The sequence below is a fragment of the Lithobates pipiens genome, unplaced genomic scaffold (assembly GCF_037356315.1).
Source record: "Lithobates pipiens isolate NorthernLeopardFrog02 unplaced genomic scaffold, aLitPip1_a1.2 Scaffold_27, whole genome shotgun sequence".
Classification (NCBI taxonomy): Eukaryota; Metazoa; Chordata; class Amphibia; order Anura; family Ranidae; genus Lithobates; species Lithobates pipiens.
In genome coordinates, this window is record NW_027507788.1 from 180,096,991 (window position 1) to 180,118,871 (window position 21,881).

General features: G+C 45.2%; 1 protein-coding gene across 1 annotated transcript in view; it reads left to right on the plus strand.

The window, feature by feature from the left end:
• Nucleotides 1-21,881, plus strand: part of LOC143934391 (F-box only protein 2-like) — a 29,635-nt gene that overhangs the window by 7,013 nt on the left and 741 nt on the right. Inside the window, exons 2-5 of the mRNA XM_077457959.1 lie at nt 7,326-7,456; nt 7,575-7,701; nt 11,257-11,352; nt 16,354-16,489. Coding sequence (XP_077314085.1) covers nt 7,420-7,456; nt 7,575-7,701; nt 11,257-11,352; nt 16,354-16,489 — 396 coding nt within the window. The 5' untranslated portion in view covers nt 7,326-7,419. The remainder of the gene's footprint in view (nt 1-7,325; nt 7,457-7,574; nt 7,702-11,256; nt 11,353-16,353; nt 16,490-21,881) is intronic.

A 21,881-nucleotide genomic window follows, 5' to 3' on the forward strand; every position in this document is an offset into this window, starting at 1 on the left:
TTTCCTCATTAGAGTCCTGCAGGTGCAGCAGCTCACTATACTCATGGACACAGCTATTCCTTCAGAACAACAAAAGGTTGGAATCTGCAACTAAGTATGTTAAAATCCTTGCAATGTACATTAATTATCCAGAGGGGAATGTTTTTTTTTCAACTAAAGTGGAGTTATTCTTTAATACAGAACCTGCTGATGTGTTTTTAGTACATGCTGACAAATGGACACAAATATGAAAGAACTACATTTATGCTTATCTTACAAATAAGTTTTTCATTAAACTTATATTTTATATATGAATTTTTGTATACATTGCTGGGGTTGGTTTCCTAAAGCCAAGTAGGCTGTTCACTTTGCAACACAGCTTAAAGTGGTTGTAAAGCCTTACAACACACTTTGACCTACAGGCATGCGCGGTAGACAGCGGCGCGCAGGCACACTGAGCGCGCCGCCGTCAACGGCGATATGCCGTGTGTGGCAGGTCCCGTGCGCATGCGCGGGAGTGACGTCATCACGGCTTTGCCGAATGACAGCGGTGGAGTGGCGAGACCCACCGAGAAGATGGATGCGGCGGACTACAGGGGACAGCGGTGACTTTGTTGGCTCCTGTGTCAGGTAAGTGACACATAATGGGCTACTATGCGATGCATAGTAGTCCATTATGCTTTACCTTTGCAGGGAATGAAAGAGGAAGCAAACTCATCAGGGTTTACTTCCTCTTTAATGAATGAGGTGAAGTTCTGCTGACTTCCATCATCCAATCATGTGCAAGAAAAAGTGCCCATACACTAGACGAACATTTTTTGAAAATCTGTCATTCGGACAAGTTAGTTCGTTTTTGTCCAGTTAATAGGCACAAATCGAAAATCTGCCTGTCCAATTCCATTCCACTTGTCATCTAATCTGGTCTGCCAAATGGATGGGGAATGGATCCCCATCCATCTGTTTTTAGGGGACAGGATGGGATTGGATGTCGGTGGGTGTCAGTGGGCCTGATTGGTTCCTTCAGTGTGAAAGGGGCCTTAATATGTATGTAGCGGCGGCTCCTGAGGAGCACGCACTATGCGTTTTTCCAAAGTTAAAGTTTTGCCTAAACTGCAGTTTGGTTTGGGTACAATTGTTTAAATTAGACTTCAGCATCAGTCTGACTGGAATGTGAGATGTTCAGCCTGGCCACAGGGGGCACTGTCTTCTCTGGCAGGCATGAAACTATGGTCTGGTTAGGTGCTTAAGTTACTCTCTTTCGGAGCCCGTCCAGTGAGAATAGCGTGCTCGCTGTGCTTTCTGGGAGAGGGTACTTAAGATGCGGACATCATGTGGTTCGGGTTTTCGGTCCAGAATGATGTACTGACTTCATGGTCCTGGTCCTCCTGACCAGCCCTCAGGAAGGCTATGGCCTGGGGTGCGGATCCACCCGACTTTAATGTCTCTGGGCTGGCTAGCCCGAGGCAAGGAAACTAAAGAAGGATTCTGAGGTGGTTGGGTGCTGTCTCCGGTTCAGGAGAGACCCAGTGACTTCAAGCATTCTAGAAGAGGACTCTTCAGAGGAAGACCACGTACGGGTTGGCTTCTTAGTAAGAGCCTGGAAGGGCTGAAGTAACCGAGAGAATCCGGACTTGTGGATATCGCTAAGCTGGCTGAAAGATCCAGGTATCCTACAAGTGTGCTCAAGCTTCGTTTTCCTACAACAACTTCTTTGGCAGAGACATTATCTTGTATGTTCTATAACAACGTCTGTGGCAGAGACTTGTTCTTGAGTAAACATCTTGTTGGCTGCTAGGCCTTGTGAGGGAAGGACTGTCCAACTTGAGTGAACATCCAGTTGCGAATGGCTATTCTCTGGATGCAGTCAAAGTAAGAAAGTTCTTTAACAAATTTGACTTTGACACTAAGAGTACCTGAATTTCCCTTTCCAACCCTCTGATCCCAATTCAAGAGACTGTTTCATTGTCTAAATTTTTGCTAAATAAAATCCATTCAAGTGGATCGTTTGTCAGTCTCTAAGTTACTGGGCCATCTACCACGGGACACCCCTAGATGTACAACGAGGAAAACAGGAGCTAACTGTAAGCCCAAATCTAACCAGCAGCTCCTTCGGTTAGTGCTACATGTAAATGCCCTTCTTGAAACTGCGACTTGAGTCTCGCCAATTACAATGGGGACCATCGAAATACATGGATTTTAACTTGTCATGCGACTTCACATGTGTCAAGTCGCACAACAACTTGCAGTCATGGAAACAGAGCCTAAATCTCATCTTCCAAGGTGCAGTGGAGATTTCTCTGCTCTGCTTCTGCCTTATGCCCCGTACACACGATCAGAAAATCATACGGAAAATACAGATTTTGAAGCGATCGTATGATAATCGGATCGTTCACACAGAGCTTTCGAGAGCCAATCAGGAGAGTTCATCCAATACATGCACGGAAATTTTTTCTGTTTCATTTAATCAGTACAGCTATCGTTCAAAAATGCAATACAAATTCATTACAGCACATGACATCACTTCCGATTTATTTATTTGTTTTCTGTTGTGCAGGAATTTTCGTGACTTTAGTAAACTCATCAGATTCGATTTGAGATTAGCATGCAATAAAAAACAGACGATCATTCGTCCGATAATCTCATCGTGTGTATGGGGCATAAATTGTGCCATCGCAGAGCTTGATGGCGAAAAAAGGGACGGAAAGGAGTTTTACCTGCAATGCTATTGCAAGAAAAGGAAGAGAAAGCGTTAAACGGATTTATTTAGTGATTTCATCAGCTTTTTGTATCAACACAGGCTCATCAGTCTAGCAACTGAATTTGCACAGTGTAAAGAAAATGAAACATTGATTAAAACAAATTAAAATCACTGCATGCAGATTGGGAGGCGGGGCGAGCTGTAAAGTCACTTATGCGATTTATGTTACAGCTCACAGCTGGGTTCCATAATCTGGGCCCCCAGGACATGCAGAATTACATCTGATTTTAGGAGTTAAAAACTGGAAACGTAAATACATTTATATATCTGTTATTTGTATTCTACAGAATCAATTTCATTCATTTTCAATTTTAAAAATGTAATTTTATTTAAAACATGACAAATGTATTCAAGATATCACCAACTTCCCCCTAATTACCTTTTACTTCTTCCAACCCCCTTTTTACCTATTACCCCTTTACTTTCCCCCTCTTATCCTTAATAAATAGACCACACGGAGTTTGGAGTGTAAAATGGCCATAGCCGCCTTTATTAACCAATCTCAAAATCAAACTCAAATAACTTCAATTAAATATATATACACCTTTTTGTAACGACAATTTCGAAACTCCCAGTCTGTTGGTCTTTGACGGTACCCCGACTTCACCTTATCCACTTAACACTTTTTCCACCAGTACGCTGCGGGACCAAATTTCACCATACCAGGCCTCCAGCCGTTTATCAGCCCGGAGACAACCCCCTTTCCCGCAGTGCAAACCAATCCCGTATTCCAGCCTACCCTTCCGCTGGAATACACCAAAGGGGGGCACATACCACCTATGAGCCCCCCACCACTTCCATCACATCTGTTTTCTTGCCACCATCAAAGACCAAAGACTCCGCCGTTACTGCTGCTATGACGACCCGTATCACCTTTACCCTGCAAGAGAAAGCACACAGACAAACACACACACAAAAGAAAACACAGCAAAAAGAACCACATTTCGTAGACAATAAAGGGAGGGTGGGTGGGAAACTTTCTCCCTGCTGTCCTCTCTTCGTTTGCCGGGAGTCCCCGCCCCACTCTATATATAACCTCCCACCCCTTTCTGTTCCTCTCTCCAATGGCTCCTCCCCTTCCTCTTCCAATTCTATTTCTTAACCCTATAGTTGCTTTCACTCTCCACATCTGTCATGCCCGGCCCTTCATCTATTTCCTTTCTGTCTTTTATTTCGGGCCTCCCCTTTCTGTTGGAAAAGTTGAACTTCTTCATTGTGCAGCTTAATAAATGTGGAGGGCTGTGTGAGGCCTCAATCCTTAGTTGAAATCACACCAGCCAAGGTGATGGAGAGCCGAACAATACACCTGTCCAAGCCCTGTGCTGATTTCAGATAAGGCCATCAGCTGGCTGCAAGATCCACCACAACCCCAGGGCCTAAAGTGACACTGTCTGGGATATAATGAAAATGAGTCCGAACTTCCAATGTTGGAAATTCTCTGTGTATCTTGACCAATACTTCCTTTATCCATTAAAAGAAAAAAGAGTGAGTTATTGCCCATGCACACACCACTTCAATACAGGCAGATGTTTCCTACTTGGAGTTTTTCTTGGAAAGACATCCTCCTGCCTTTGTCCAGTCAGCATTAAGCTGGCCATATACCATAGAATTCAATATGCGGGCTGAACGGAAGAAATCTAAAAGCTTCATTCACACTTGTACGACGCAACTCCGATGCAACTGGATGAGTGTGACTTGGATGTGGCTTCTTGTCCCTCTGCTAAGTTAGACCTCCTGTTGCACCACTGTTGCATGTAAAACATTCACAAACTACTTTCATCCAACTTTTTAACACTGAAGTCTATGGCCATCAAGTTGCATGAAAGTCGAACCAAAGTATTGCATGAACTACTTTGAAGTCGTTATACAAATGGTTATCACTGAAAAACATGGGGTGCCACTTGTCATGGTGTCCAAAGTCACAAAAAAAGTTGCACTAGTGTGAATGGGGTCTAACAGATTTCTTCATCCATACTGAATAGTGTGGATGGAGGATTCTCCTGCTGAGGCTATTGTATTCGGACAGTTGGCACTGCCAGGCATTGAAATACCAAGACAATGCTTGTATCTGAGCAGGTTCAGGCACTGTTTGGTCAACAATTTTCCACCCGTTTTGTTTGTTTTTGTTTTTGTGAAGGTATGTTTACCGTCAGGGTCACCCACTGATAACATTTCAGTCAGTTCATTAGGAACATATATAACAACCTTTCAACTTCAAAATGCCCTTTTGGCTTCCATAGGGAGCTGTGGTAATACAATCTGGAGTGAGGCTTGGAGCCCAGTAACTATAGCAATAGAGGCTCCCACTGTCCAGCTGGACAAGTACAGAAGCAGGTCATCCTGGCAAATGATGTGAGCTCACTTGAGGTGCGGAGTCTAAGTACTAGCCAGTATTCACCAGAGCTCATGATGGTGGAGATAGATTTTTCAGCATGTTAGTACCAGATCGCGGTCCTCAGGCTAGTCCCTTCAGCAGGTGAGCAAGCCAGGGTCCAGTAGCAGATATAGCAGGTAGGGATAAGCAGAAAAGTAGTCGATAAAAAAACTGAGTGATATGCCTCTATTGCCTCTCTGATGCCAATTTATCCTCTGTGGGACCTGGAGCCCCTATTGGGCTAATAACTGAATGTCACACACTACTTAGTCATTCTTGATGGCCTCGGTCTGGTCTTTTGGTTACGTACATATTTCTGATTGCTTCCACTTCTTTATTCCCTGATGAAGACTTTGTATAAGTTGAAACATGTTGGGTTGATTTGGTGGTTATGCAACTTATTTAAAATTTTCATACTATGTATTCCTGCGCTCTGTATGTTCAGCAGGAACATTTTACAGATTAGGGCGTTGTAGTGATATATTATATATTGGGTAGATAATTAATTAGTAGTTATTAGAATGATGGCGTAAGTACTCTGCCGCAGCAACCCAATTCTTCCAGAGAGATGCACTTTATTGACTTCCAACACAGAACAAAGTCTTGCAACAGATGACAAAATCCAACAGAGTATATATGACAACATTAGTAAATATTCAGAGTCCCATGTTTCCTAGACCTTAGTGCCTTCATAATCACACACTGAGACAAGACTGAACAACATGTTATATCCCCAACACACTGGCTGAGCAATGTGATTGGCCGTTTCCATTAAATGCTTTGATCCGCTTCTGTCTTTCAGAGTAACAGAAGATGACCCCTAGCCGTGAACAGCTGTAGTCATAAACTGCCCTAATTTGCAGAAAAGCATCACAGCACTAAAAACTGGGCAGAGGTTGCTTTTTTGCAACCTCTGTCCAGTTTTTAGTGCTGTGATGCTTTACTGATTTTCCTTCACTTCTTGACTTGGTTATATGTGCTAAATGTGACACGGGGTGTCACTGAGAAGAGGGGGAATAAAACAGGAATTGAGGGCATATCTCCTCACTGAGGGCACAGATTGCAATAAAAAAAGGTTTTAAAGAGAATCTGTCACTTTGTCCATTCACGGCAAAGTGACAGGTTCTCTTGAAACATCCCTTCCCCCACAAACACCTACTTGCCTTCCCTATGCTTCATGCTGCCTTATCCTCTTGAAGATATTAGTACCCAGTATAGGGAAGCGTGTGATCTTCACCCTTCTTCCCAAGATGCAGTTCTTAGGGCCAAGTGGCCAATCTCTAGACTCAAAGATGTTAGGCCTTGAAGATATTAGTGTCTGGTATGGAAAAGCATGTGATTTTTTTTTTCCCTCCCCCCCCCTTCCTCTCAGGATGCCGTTTTTAGGGCCCAGTGGCCAATCTTTAGGCCAGAAGATATTAGGCCTTGAAGATATTAGTGCCCAATATAGGGAAGAATGTGGCCTTCACCACTTCTTCTCAGGATGCAGTTCTTAGGGCCAAGAGGCCAATCTCTAGGCCCGAACACAGTCCTGTGAGGGAGGGAGAAGGTCAATAACCCTGAAGAATTTCATCACTGAGACAAGGGTCTCTTGAAGAAGCCTTTTCCCCCTACACATATCTACTTACCTTTTTAGTGTGCTCCATGATGCATTGTCCTCTTAAAGATAATAGTACCCGATAAGGGGAAGCATGTGATCTTCGCCCCTTCCAACCAGGATGCAGTTCTTAAAAACAAGTAGCCAATCTTCAGGCCTGAAGAAATTAGGCCTTGAATATATTAGTGCCTGGTACTGGGAAGCATGTGACTTTCACCCCTTCCTACTAGGAAACAGTTCTTAGGGCAGAGTGGTCAATCTTCAGGCCCAAATACAGTCTCATCAGGGAGGGGAAAAGGTCATTCGTCCTGAAGAACTTCATCATGAGCACACTGGCACCAACACCGGCCTTCAAGACCTCTGTAGATTTTGGCAAGATTTGGCCATTTTAGTGCAGTTCACTCAAGTCAATAGGGAAGGAAAAATTAGGATGGTTTTTAGAGGTTTATAAGAGTGCAATGGGCTTAAAATGCTTTTTGACGGTTATAGAAACTCCTTTCTTCTATTCTGGACCTGTTCTTGTGCCATAACATAGTTGCGATGGACAAGATACATATACCTTTACTCCACTCATCCCCACTGTTGGCTTCATCTGAATAAATCATTTTAATTTCCAGGCTTCGGAGTGGTTGGGTAGGATCTTCAAAGGCTCCAGGTGGAAGTAGTTGCTATACCAAAATAAGCTGACAAAACATCTACCTGTAAAACAAGATGGCGAGAAATCTCATTAAAAATGGATGTGGAGACGGTGAGTCGGATCTTCTCAATTACATTTTTTTTTTTTGCATGTTTTTCAGCCTGGAATAAACCTGATCTGTTTTGGCCACATTTCAGTATATCACAAAGGTAAAAAATTTCTTCTGCAGAGGAATTTGAATTCTGGGAAATTGGTGAGAATGGAGGAGATGGCTGGAAGGTGGAAGAGGTTCCCGGAGACTGCGGAGCATCATTTCCAGATGACGGTGTCCAGAAATATTTTGCTTCATCCTTTGAGTGAGCTTATTGTCTTTTTATAGTTTTCTTCAAAAGTTATCTTGCTTCTTTACTTTGGCAGGCTTGTTGTCTGCTAGGTATGTTGTAAAAGAGAAACTATAATGTTACCTTCACACAGAGATTTGGCTATTAGGTGTAAATCCTCAGGAAGTGAGGAGAGCTAGCTCCGCCCCTCACCTCCTGGGCTATCAAGTGCAGTAGTGGGTCTTATTGTGACTGTCACATATAGTAGTTTAGGAGTAATCCACCCAATACTGTCTGTATAGCTCCGCTCTTGCAACCTCATTTGCATTCCCTTTTGCCGGAGTTCTGACTACTTTCCACCCAAACCTGAATAATTTTCTCTGACAAACTCTGGCAGAAAATCTTTAATCATCGTTGATTGATGTCCATTTATGCCTTTGCAGGTCCTGTGTTTTAGAGATGATAAAAGTGTTCATGTGTGCTGGATTTATACCATGAAGTGCAATACTACAAATCCACAAATTAAACAAATCCCAAAAGACATGGGGCTTACTTCTCATTTAAGGGTAGTGGGTGTAGACACACGCAAATGATTCCCTTATGCCCCAGAGGCTAACCATCATTCAAGTACTGTCTGAATACAGAGCCATTTATCCAACTGTCCATCCAGAGCTGCTGGTTAATAGCCCAGACACATCCTAAAGGTAGAGCCATTTAATCAACTGTCCACCAAGAGTCATTGGTTCATAGACCAGATGCATCCAAATATAGAGACATTTATCCAACTGCCCATCCAAACCATTGGTTTATAGCTCAGACACATCATATATATAGAGCCATTTATCCAACTGCCCATTAAAACCATTGGTTTGTAGGCCAGATACAGCCTAAAATCAGAGCCATATGTAGTGGCCATAACCCGTTGCAGGGCGGCCTTGACTTATTGGGCTTACCAGTTGCCTTCTCTTGGCCTGCTCTTCCACGTGTAGGGGCTCCCAGGGTTGATACCCAACGACTTGAACACTGACACAGATAAAAGTCCCTTTCAAAAGGTTTTATTTTGCGGTAGTAACATCCAATAACACAGTCTCTCATGGGAACAGAGGGCACGAGTGAAGAACTCGGGCACCTTGAACTGCAGGTCTAGCAAAGTCTCTAATTCCACCCAGAGAGTAGCCACTCCCAGCTGGGTACCTCAAGGCTGAACAGATCTCTAGCCAGAGATCATGGCAGTCAGCACGTTGACTCAAACTTGAAGTAATCCTATGAACGTGTACAAGTTGTAACTAAGGGTGAACGGGAACCTTTTTCCTCAGTACCTGGAACGTTCTCTGTCTCCTCAATGGTACTGGAAAAGCGTGGATTCGTCAATGTCCTTCCCAACTCAGTAACCAGGCACTTCTTTGGATGCCACTTGCCGGCCTTCCTCCGAAGAGTCCTCCCTCAGTCACTTCCACGAGCTTTGGCGCCTCTCCAAGCTGAGAGCACACCCGGACACCTTGAATCCTCCCTCAGTTACTGCGCCTCGGACAAGCCGGTTCTGAGACTTGGGAACAGCGGAACCCTACCCCAGACCAGGCAGGTCTATTAGGGGCCTCTGACAGAAACATGTTGCGGGATGTCGAACACCCCATGACCGGGACCCATCACGGGGCTACCCCGGTCCTGGAACCAGAACAGACCACACGGGTCTCACAAACTCCTCTCCTGAACACGTGACCCACACCTCTTAAGTACCCCTTCCCAGACTCCTCAGCGGGCCCCGGCACTCCCACTGATTGGTTCAGAGAAGGCTGATACCTAAACACTGCACCTCACTGTTCACATGACCAGGCAGAACTTCCAAACACAGCCTGGCCAGACTGATGTTAAGGCCAAGCTATGTAATAAACCCTCAGAACCCCTACTGTTCTGAGGCAAAAACTAAATTTACATGCGTATGACATTTTGTCCAAAATGCCATCTGCTACACATGTATCCAACTGCTCATCAGAACCATTGGTTTGTAGCCCAGATGTAGCTTAAATACAGAGTCAATTATCCAACTGGCCATCCAAACTTTTGGTTTGTACCCCAGACGCAGCCTAAATATAGAACCATGTATCCAAATGTCCATCCAGAGCCTCTGGTTTATAGCTGCATCCTAAAAACAGATCCCGCCCCCCCATATGAATTTGGAATGGGGTACATTGTACCCCTACCATTTCACAAAAAAAGTGTCAAAAATGGTAAAGACAAGAGACCGCTTGGGACAAGTCCTTTATTAAAAAATAAAAAAATAAAAATGTCCAGCGATGTAAATTCATGCTGGCCAACAGACTGAAAAAGAAGAAAAAAAAATGTGCAACACCTCCGCCCCCATGGGAGGCTCCCGCCGAGTGCCACTTCTTCTGGGTGACAGCTGTTGTATAGCTGAGGGAAGGCCACCTGGTGACGTAAATGGGTGACCCCGTCCCCCTCGTGACCCCTTTTGGTTCGGGGTTCTCCTTAATATTCATACCAGACTCAAAGGGCCTGGTGATGGATTGGGGGGGAACCCATGCCCTGTTTTTAATGAGTTTTGTCTATATGCTGAGACCCGACAATACATTAGTCACGATCAGTTTTAAATGGCAATTTTTCCTTTTAGAAATTTAATTTTGCTGTGGTACTGTTCTAAACACTGGAAAATGCGCCTATTTACAGACATACTATAGACAACCCCCAGGCATGACATTTAAAGGAATATTTCATCTTTATTGTTTCACTTTAAGCATTAAAAAAAAAATCACTGCTCCCGAAAAAATGGCCGTTAAAAAAAAAAACTGCATTGATACATGTCCCCTGGGGCAGGACCCAGGTCCCTCATACACTTTTTATGAAAATAACTTGCATATAATAAGCCTTTAAAATGAGCACTTTTGATTTTTAATGTTAGTGTTCCATAGCTTTAACGGTGTTCCGGTGACGTTCACATTTTCCCTGAACACCGCATATTGTTCGCTGTTCACCGAACATCCAAACAACCAAAGTTCGTGCCGAACTGTTCGCCCATCCATACTTGGGATCTGTCTAGATTGTCTGCGCTACATAAAAATAAATTCATATATCCAACTATCCACCCAGGGCTGTTGTTTTATAGCCCAGATACTTTATAGATATAGAGCACTTTATGCAACTGTCCATCCAAACCAACCAGTTTGAAGCCTAGATACAACCTTAATACAGAGTTGTGTATTCAACTGTGAATACAGGGTCATTGGTTTACAGCCAAAATGCAACTTTTTACATCTCTGGTACACCATTGTAGATTTTTTTTGGTATCTTTTTGGCTTTTCAATGTATCTTGATGGATATAGTCTCTCATTGCACCCCAAACCCTGATGGCTAACACCAAGTTGTCCATATCTTGCATTAATGATGGCTACTAAGCCTGGGACATTTGTATAATCCATATTTTCAAAGATCCTTCCCCTAGCACCTGCCTATCCATGTCCATGTCTAGTTTATCCAGCAGTGTGGGTCTTCCAAACATGACAATCTATTTCTTAATACTGTTTTACTGAATAATACATTTATGATTGATGTTCTGGGGGTCTCTTCTGATTGCAGATGGTGCAGCAAGTCTCAGCTCATTGATCTGGTCGCTGAAGGCTTTTCGGAGGAGGTCTTAGACAACGAGCAGCCCAACATTGTGGTCAGTGACTGGTAAGTTCTTACCGGAATCCCACTTTTCTTAGACTTTGTAAGGCATAAAGCTCTGCAATCCCAAACCTCATGCTTTCTGCTGATTTTAGCACCCTAGTTCTGACTAATCAGGGGTGTGTTGGACCTCCTGTGGAAAGTACACTGCTTCCACATAGGGAAGGGTCCTTTTTTACTGCATGGCAGCATGGGACAGGTTTTTCTAAACAGTCTGTAGCTGCTTTCTAAAGAAAACCAACTGTAGGTGTGGCACCCCCACCCCTAGAGGCATGATGGTCCCCCCAGTTACAAGGAAGGCTAGCATTTTCTCAGGGCTGAGTCCATGGCTGGAAGATGAGGAATGTGAAACTCATTGGGTGCAGTCACTTTATGGACTTTTAGAAGAATTTTATTCTTCACAGCAATGATCGGGAGAGAGGTAGGGAATTTTGAACACCCGTTACTGACATGTGGACTCAGACTCCATCAATAGACCTCAGTACAGGCAAAATGGGCCTTTATGCTGAAACCAGCCACCTGCCCTTTTTAGAAGGGCCAGTTTCCATTAGCAACAGCATCTTCATTAGTAGAAGCAGCTAGTAATTCCGTCAATGCTTTCTCTGGCTCTCCGTGAGTTCCCCCTCCATAGGACCTACGTTGCAGAGTCACCTCTGGTACTCCATCCCAAAGCATAATTTCTTCTTTCCAGTTCCCTGTTCTCTGTGTGGCTCCCTGAGCCCAGGGCCTCATGTAGACACCGAGCTCAAGACCTCCTAGGCTTCGGGCCTAATTACTCAGCTGTTCCTGACTCACCCTTGCCAGGCCAGGGGAGGGTGCACTTAGTGCACTGTCCAGTGGTGCACTAAGTGGTAGTAACGTTTAGGGCAGTATGCTCCCAGGGAAGAATATCTGTAACACAAGTCTGCATTCCAGGCACTCATCTTGACACTAATTGCCCAGTGAGCATGAGACCATCACATCATTATCATCTAGGTACAATCAATGAATCAAGGTCAGAACAGGTGTAGACACTAATCAAAAGGGAGGTCAAGCAGTCACAATGTCAGGGATCAGGCTGCAATCACACAACAATATAATCGAAGGAATGACTGAACTCTGCCCAGGAAAAACTTTTAATGGGGAACTGTAGATTTTAGCTATTTGGATGTAAATGGTAATTTAAACTCTCATCAATGTGCGCTAACTTTTAAAAATCATATTTCTGTAATTGTATGCAAATGCTGAGACAGCTGTAGCTAAGAAGTCCATTCACCTCAAAGTAATATTTCTGGTATAGGTAGTGCCTGGTGAGAACCCCTCATAATGGGCACAGCAGATTTACACACCTAGGTACTCGGCTAGGGATGAGCCGAACACCCCCCTGTTCGGTTCGCACCAGAACCTGCGAACAGACCTAAACTTCGTGTGAACTTTAGAACCCTATTAAAGTCTATGGGACTCGAACGTTCACAATCTAAAGTGTTAATTTTAAAGGGTAATATGCAGGTTACTGTCCTAAAAAGTGTTTGGGGACCCGGGTCCTGCCCCAGGGGACATGGATCAATGCAAAAAAAAGTTTTAAAAACGTCTGTTTTTTCAGGAGCAGTGATTTTAATAATGATTAAAGTGAAACAATAAAAGTGTAATATTCCTTTAAATTTCGTAGCTTGGGGCTATCTATAGTATGCCTGTGAAGGGGCGCATGTTTCTGCTGCTTAGAACTGTCCCTGCACAAAGTGTCATTTGTGCAGGAAAAAAAGTCTTTTAAAATCACTTGCGGCTATTGTCGGGTCCCGTAATACAGAGAACACTCAATGAGTGTTCTCTGCATTAGCCGACCATTCATTCATTGATAAAAAAAAAAAAAAAAAGCGTGGGGGTTCCCCTAAATTCAATTACCAGGCCCTTCAGGTCTGACATGGATATTAAGGGGAACCCCGTGTCAAATGTAAAAAAAAATTGACGTGGGGGTCCCCCTAAATATCCATAACCAGACCCTTCAGGTCTGATATGGATATTAAGGGGAACCCCGCATCAAATTAAAAAAAAATTGACGTGGGGGTCCCCCTAAAAATCCATATCAGACCCTTTATCCGAGCACGCAACCTGGCAGGCCGCAGGAAAAGTGGGGGGGGGACGAGAGAGCGCCCCCCCTCCCTCCTGAACCGTACCAGGCCACATACCCTCAACATTGGGAGGATGCTTTTGGGGTCTGTGACCCCTCAAAGCACCTTGTCCCCATGTTGATGAAGACAAGGGCCTCATCCTCACAACCCTGGCCGTTGGTTGTGAGGGTCTGCGGGCGGGGGGCTTATCAGAATCTGGAAGCCCCCTTTAACAAGGGGACCCCCAGATCCCGGCCCCCCCCCTGTTTGAAATGGTAAGGGGGTACAAAAGTACCCCTACCATTTCACAAAGAAAGTGTCAAAATGGTTAAATAAGACAAACACACTTTTGAAAAATTCCTTTATTAAAAATAAATAAAATAAAAAAAAGATTCCAGCGGTGCTAATCCACTCTTGCTATCCAGCGACGGGTCTCCGGGGTCCAGCGATGGATGATCATATCCAGCGATGGGGGATCTCTCAGTCCAGCGCTGTCCATACATCCGTCTTCTGTCTCCACTCCGGAGACACTGCAGAGAGCCCAGCGCTGACGTTTCTTATATTAGGAGGGCGGGGCCACCCGTCACCTGACCCCGCCCCTCTGACGCTGGAGAGGGAAGCCAGGGGTTCCCCAGTGACGTGTAGGTGACCCCGCCCCCTCTGATGTAACGCAGGTTTCCGTTACATCAGAGGGGGCGGGGTCACCCATACGTCACTGGGGAACCCCTGGCTCCCTTCACCAGCGTCAGAGGGGGCGGGGTCAGGTGACGGGTGGCCCCGCCCTCCTAATATAAGAAACGTCAGCGCTGGGCTTTCTGCAGTGTCTCCGCAGTGGAGACAGAAGAAGGATGTATGGACAGCGCTGGACTGAGAGATCCCCGTCGCTGGATATGATCATCAATCGCTGGACCCCGGAGACCCGTCGCTGGATAGCAAGAGTGGATTAGCACCGCTGGAATCTTTTTTTTATTTTTTTTATTTTTAATAAAGGAATTTTTCAAAAGTGTGTTTGTCTTATTTAACCATTTTGACACTTTCTTTGTGAAATGGTAGGGGTACTTTTGTACCTCCTTACCATTTCAAACAGGGGGGGGGCCGGGATCTGGGGGTCCCCTTGTTAAAGGGGGCTTCCAGATTCTGATAAGCCCCCCGCCCGCAGACCCTCACAACCAACGGCCAGGGTTGTGAGGATGAGGCCCTTGTCTTCATCAACATGGGGACAAGGTGCTTTGAGGGGTCACAGACCCCCAAAGCATCCTCCCAATGTTGAGGGTATGTGGCCTGGTACGGTTCAGGAGGGAGGGGGGGCCGCTCTCTCGTCCCCCCCTCTTTTCCTGCGGCCTGCCAGGTTGCGTGCTCGGATAAAGGGTCTGATATGGATTTTTAGGGGGACCCCACGTAAATTTTTTTTTAATTTGATGCGGGGTTCCCCTTAATATCCATATCAGACCTGAAGGGTCTGGTTATGGATATTTAGGGGGACCCCCACGTCAATTTTTTTTTTTAATTTGACACGGGGTTCCCCTTAATATCCATGTCAGACCTGAAGGGCCTGGTAATTGAATTTACGGGAACCCCCACGCTTTTTTTTTATTTTTTTTTATCAATGAATGAATGAATTGTCGGCTAATGCAGAGAACACTCATTGAGTGTTCTCTGTATTACGGGACCCGACAATAGCCGCAAGTGATTTTAAAAGACTTTTTTTCCTGCACAAATGACACTTTGTGCAGGGACAGTTCTAAGCAGCAGAAACATGCGCCCCTTCACAGGCATACTATAGATACCCTCCAGCTACGAAATTTAAAGGAATATTACACTTTTATTGTTTCACTTTAATCATTATTAAAATCACTGCTCCTGAAAAAACGGCAGTTTTTAAAACTTTTTTTTGCATTGATCCATGTCCCCTGGGGCAGGACCCGGGTCCCCAAACACTTTTTAGGACAGTAACCTGCATATTACCCTTTAAAATTAGCACTTTAGATTTCTCCCATAGACTTGTATAGGATGTTCCGGCTTTTCGAATTTGCTGCGAACAGCCCAAATTGTTCACTGTTCGCTGAACAGGCGAACAGGCAATGTTCGAGTAGAACATGAGTTCGACTCGAACTCGAAGCTCATCCCTATACTCGGCACAGGGATGGTGGAAGTCCTCATAATGGGAACAGCTTGTGTGCAGACCTGGAAACTTAGCACGGGATGGTGCAAACCTGTCATAATGGGCACAGAAGACGTGCAGACCCAGGAACTCGGCACAGGGATGGTTGGAACCCCTCGTAATGGGTACAGAAGGAGTGCAAACTTGGGAAATGAGCATGTGGATGGTGGGAATCTCTCATAAAGGATACAAAAGGTGTGTAGATCTGGGAACTTGGCACAAGATGGTGGGAACCTCTCATAATGGACACAACAGGTGTGCAGACCCAGGAACTCAATGCAGATATTGTGGGAGCCCTCATAAGGGGCAAAACAGGTGTTCAAACTCAGTAACTCTGCACAGGGATCTCACCAAAAGAGACCCCGTAAGATAGAAGAGACTATCAGGTGGTCATAACCCTCCAGCACTCATCAAACATTGAAATGGCAGTTTTAGGCAGTCCGACATTCTAAAGAAGACTAACACCGAGGGAAATATCTACACTGTATTAGCTGGCTTCTTCTGAAAAAGACAGTAATTTGGCTGGCATACTCAGAAAGGATGGCATACTAGGAGCATCAGTATGATAACCAGGCAATTAGCACATTCAGAAGGAGATCAGCAATTGCAGGATACATATATCAGTACAAGATTCTGAACTATGGGTTTCTGATTTTACTCTAAAGTGAGTGAATAGTTTTGGTCCTGGGAACAGAGAGATCACTTCTACAGGTTGCCTCTTCTACGATATATAATATGGCTGTCTATGTGAATTTGCAGGTACAGTGGCCGGACAGATGCAGGCTGTCTGTATGACCTCTGTGTAGAGCTTCTCTCTGATACCCGTGATGTCATTGCTGAACACAGGAGTGACACCATCACAATCCCACAGTCCACGGAGAGCATCTGGAGAGAGGTGAGTGCTTTGTGAATGGCAAAGCCAACTAGCACTGATTCCTCAGCATTAAAAAAATTTTTTATTTAATTTTGATCTAATTCTCCTCTCCTGAAATATTCTGCTCTGGTGGGAAACTTTGCGCCTTTCTCTATCCAACTCTCCTTTACTGAAATACTCTGCACTGCTGGATGACTCTGCTCCTTTCTCTATCTAAGACCCCTTTCACACTGACATGGTTTTTCAGGCGCTTTAGCGCTAAAAATAGCAAAAATCGCCTGAAAACTCCCTCCCATTTATTTGAATGGGTGCTTTCACACTGGGGCTATGCGCTTGCGGGACGGTAGAAAAATTCCTGCAAGCAGCATCTTTGGGACATGTTTGGGGCACTATAAATAGCACTTCAAAAATGCCCCTGCCCATTAAAATGAATGCCCCTGCCCATTTGAAAGCACTGCAAAATGGGTCTATTTTTTATTTATTTTTTAACCACTTCAGTACCCGCCCCTTGTCATATGACGTCTGCAGATGGGATCTCCCATCCTGGGCAGGCATCATATGACGTCCTGGTCTTCCCGGCCGTCTGGGGGGCGCACATGTCACTCGGGACCTGATACGCATGCCCAGCGGCTGCGATGTCTACCCGGCACCCGCGATTGCCCGTTAACTGAGCAGGGCCGTGGATCTGTGTGTGTAAACACACAGATCCACGTCCTGTCAGAGGAGAGGAGACCGATCATGTGATGCTAGTACAGAGGAACACCGGCTGGTCTCCTGCCCTTGTGAGTCCCCTCCTCCTACAGTTAAAATCACTCCCTAGGACATACAGTTAACCCTTTGATCACCCCCTAGTTAACCCCTTCCCTGCCGGTGAAATTTTATACAGTAATCAATGCATTTTTATAGCACTGATCGATGTATACATGCCAATGATCCCAAAATGGTGTCAAAAGTGTCCGATGTGTCCACCGCAATATCGCAATCATGATAAAAATCACAGATCGCCGCTATTACTAGTAAAAAAAAATAATACTAAAATAAAAATGTCATAAATCTATCCCCTATTTTGTAGACGCTACAACTTTTGTGCAAACCAATAAATATACGCTTATTGCGATTTTTTTGTTTTTTTTTACCAAAAATATGTAGAAGAATACATAGCGGCCTAAACTAAACCTTAAATTGTGATATTTATTATAGCAAAAATTTAAAAATATTGTGTTTTTTTTTTTTTTCAAACGTATCACTCTTCTTTTGTTTTATAGCGCAAAAAATAAAAACGCAGAGGTGACCAAATACCACCAAAAGAAAGCTATATTTGTGGGGGAAAAAATGATAAAAATGTAATTTGGGTACAGTGTCGCATGACCGCGCAATTGTCATTCAAAGTGCGACAGCGCTGAAAACTGAAAATTGGCTTGGGCAGGAAGGGGATGAAAATGCCCTGTATTGAAGTGGTTAAGGTCACGTTGTCATGTGATCTTAAAAAAAAAGTGCCCAAAAAGCACAGCAAAAGCGCCACTAAAGCACCGCAAAAACTACCAGCACTTTAGCTGTTTTAGCAGCGCTTCAGTGTGAAAGGTGCCTAACTCGCCTCTCCTGAAATACTCTGCACTGCTGGAGGTCTCTACTCCTTCCTCTATTTTATGCCTCATACATACGATCGGACTTTCCGACTGGAAATGTTGGATGTGAGCTTGCTGTCGGAAAGTCCGACCGTGTGTACGCTCCATCAAACATTTGTTGTTGGACTTTCTGGCAACAAATGTTGGCTAGCGTGTTCTCAAATTTTCCGGCAACAAATGTGTGTTGTTGGACTTTCCAATCGTGTGTACACAAGTCCGTTTGACAAAAGTCCAAAGTGCAAACACGAATGCTCGGAAGCAGAAGCTGTCGGTCTTGTAAACTAGTGTTCGTAATGGAGAATTAACTTTCGGGACGTGGAAAATTATGAAATCTCCAAATGCAGCGCACATTCTCTTCTTTAATTGGATAATAATGAAGCTGCTTTGCTGGTGATACTGATGGAGTTATTCCAAACAAATTTTCAAAGGATTTTTTTTTCTAGTGATATCAAGAATAATATTACCGTATTTATTGGCGTATAACACACACCCCAAGTTTAGGAGGCAAGTTTAAGGAAAAAATTGCAGCTTGTTTTCATTTTAAATTTAGCGCATTCGCCGCTGACATAGACCGAGCCGAGCCAAGTGTACTCGTGTACTCGGCTCCACTCGCAGTAACGCCCCCGTCCCACGGGACGTAAAGGCTAGGAGGCGGGACTGGGCGTGACTGCGAGTGGAGCCGAGTACACCATACACTCGGCTCGGCAAATGTCGGCGGTGCTCCACAGAGCGCAGATCAGTGGGGGATCAGCGTATAACACACACTCATGATTTTCCCCTGATTTTAAGGGGAAAAAAGTGCGTGTTATACACAGATAAATACAGTATTTTTTTGTTTATTTTTTTATTTGTGCATTAAAAAAACTAAAAAAATTAGACATGCTATTTGCCAATAGTACTTATCTAAAAAGTACATTCTATGCATCCAAAAATCTAGAAAATATACCAAATCAAATCATTATTCAACCAAAAAAATTATGTCAAAGCAATAACTCCAAGGCCAATAATACACGTTATCTCCTCTGATTCCGCAACATGTCTGGTTGACGAACAAACTGAAAAGCACAAAATTAAAAGCACAAATCAACACTCACCAAACTTCTACTAACATGAAATTAGCAAAAGGAGCCCAAAAGGTGGCACTAAAGAGCTGAAAAAACACGTAGTACGTCTAGTACGCCACTACGTTCGTAATTGTTGGCCAACATTTGTGTGACCGTGTGTATGCAAGACAAGTTTGAGCCAACAACCTTCGGACAAAATTCCACGGTTTTCATAGTTTCATAGTTAGTAAGGTTGAATAAAGACACCAGTCCATCCAGTTCAACCTGAGTGAGTGTCTACAATTATCCCTATCCCTGTACATTGCACACTCACATTGGTTCCTTCCCTCAAGCAGGGCTGGTGCAAGGATTTTTGACACCCTAGGCCAGTGATGGCGAACCTTGGCACCCCAGATGTTTTGGAACTACATTTCCCATGATGCTCCACTACACTGCAGAGTGCCAGAGTATCATGGGAAATGTAGTTCCAAAACATCTGGGGTGCCAAGGTTCGCCATCACTGCCCTAGGCGAAACCTCATTTTGCCGCCCCCCTTGGCCCCACCCCTGACTCCACCCCCTTTGCCCTTGCCATGTACACCCCACCTTTTTTAATGACCACTACTATTTTGCATGCGACACTTTGCTAGACCAGCTAATTGTGGAAATTTTACAGTTTTGCCCCCAAACCAGCTTTTAGATCAAATAATTCAAAACGATAAACGATAAAATAGTAGATTTTTATTTGTAAACATTTTCACCAGTGCCCTTTAAATGCAGCTTCACCTCTGCCCATCAAATGCTATCTCACTTGTGCCTATCAAATACAGCCTCACCAGCACCCATCAAATACAGACTCACCAGCGGCTATCAATGCCGCTTCACCAGTGCCCATCAAATACAGACTCACCAGCACCCATCAATGTCGCTTCACCAGCGCCCATCAAATACAGACTCACCAGCACCCATCAATGTCGCTTCACCAGCGCCCATCAAATACAGACTCACCAGCACCCATCAATGTCGCTTCACCAGCGCCCATCAAATACAGACTCACCAGCACCCATCAATGCCACTTCACCAGCACCCATCAAATACAGACTCATCAGTGGCTATCAATGCCGCTTCACCAGCACCCATCAAATACAGACTCATCAGCGCCCATGAAATACAGACTCACCAGCGGCTATCAATGCCGCTTCACCAGCGCCCATCAATGCTTCTTCACCAGCGCTTATGAATGCAGTCTCACCAGCACCCATCAGTGCCGCCTCACCAGCGTCCATCAGTGCCGCCTCACCAGCGTCCATCAATGCAGCTTCACCAGCGTCCATCAATGCAGCTTCACCAGCGCCCATCAATGCCGCCTCATCAGCGCCCATCAATATCGCTTCACCAATACCCATCAATGCCGCCTCACCAGTGCCCATCAAATACAGACTCGGGGGGGGGGGGGGACATTTGGTAGATCAGTCAATAGAATACATATACACTCACACACATTTTTAAATTACATTTCATTGTCATCACATATACAATCTCATTAAAGCGGTTCTTCACCCTAAAGGGGAAGTTCCGCTAATCTGATCCCTCCCCCCCTCCGGTGCCACAATTGGCACCTTTCAGGGGGGAGGGGGGTGCAGTTACCTGGATAATCCAGGTAACTGCACCCACTTCTGGCCAGACCGCCGCAGACCCCCGCAGACGCCCCCCCCCCCGTTGTGTTCTGGGAAACATACAGTTCCCAGAGACACAGCGGGGGACCATAAGAGACTCGCGAATGCGCAGTAGGGAACCGGGCAGTGAAGCCGTCATGCTTCACTTCCCGATTCCCTGACAGAGGATGGCGGCGGCGGCAGCAGCGAGACGAGCGATCGCTCGTCATCTGCCGCCGACATCGCTGGACCCTGGGACAGGTAAGTGTGATTTTATTAAAAGTCAGCAGCTGCAATATTAGTAGCTGCTGGCTTTTAATATTTTTTTTTTAGGTGCAGAACCACTTTAAGTCAGAGAGGAAGCAACAGTTTTTACTTACCACACCAGTAACACCTGTTCCTCGCTGGCACCAACTCTGCTGTATTGCCTCATTGCCTGTGTACCTGCCAGGCTGCCTGCTGTTCTGTGTCCTGCGGTGCCTCTTCCAGTCTTCCTGTTCCAGCCAGCCCAGGCTCGGAGAGCTGCCGCCAGCCACCATGCTGTATCCCATGATGCATGTATCCTCATCTATACTCCGTTCCAGGAGATCGTGGGGGGCGGGGCCAGAGGGGCTTTGCTGCTGGACTGACATGGACACACACTGTAGCAGAGAGCAGACTCAGCGAATCTGCGGGATGTGACATGTCATGACAGTCAAGAGGGGAGAGCTGGAGTCAGAGCGGAGAGCAGAGAGGGGGGGGGGCTGCCTGACACTGACACAGAGAGCGCCCTGGGGGTTGCTTGTTGCTGAACTGGACACATCGTTACTAGCTCGCTGCATCATGATATAGCAGAGCAGAGAGGGGGGATTACTGTCTGTATGGACACATCAGCGGAAAGCCATAGCGGCGCGGGGGAGGGAGGTCACTGCTGCTTGACATGGCAAGGACAGTGCAGGAATAAAATAACCAGTGGCCGGGCGCCCTAGGTGGCAGTGCGCCCTAGGCGTTTGCCTAGTCCGCCTAGTGGTAGCACCGGCCCTGCCCTCAAGGAGCCCACAATTGAAAGTCACCATTCATTTACTAGGGCCAATTTTGGACAGAGGCCAATT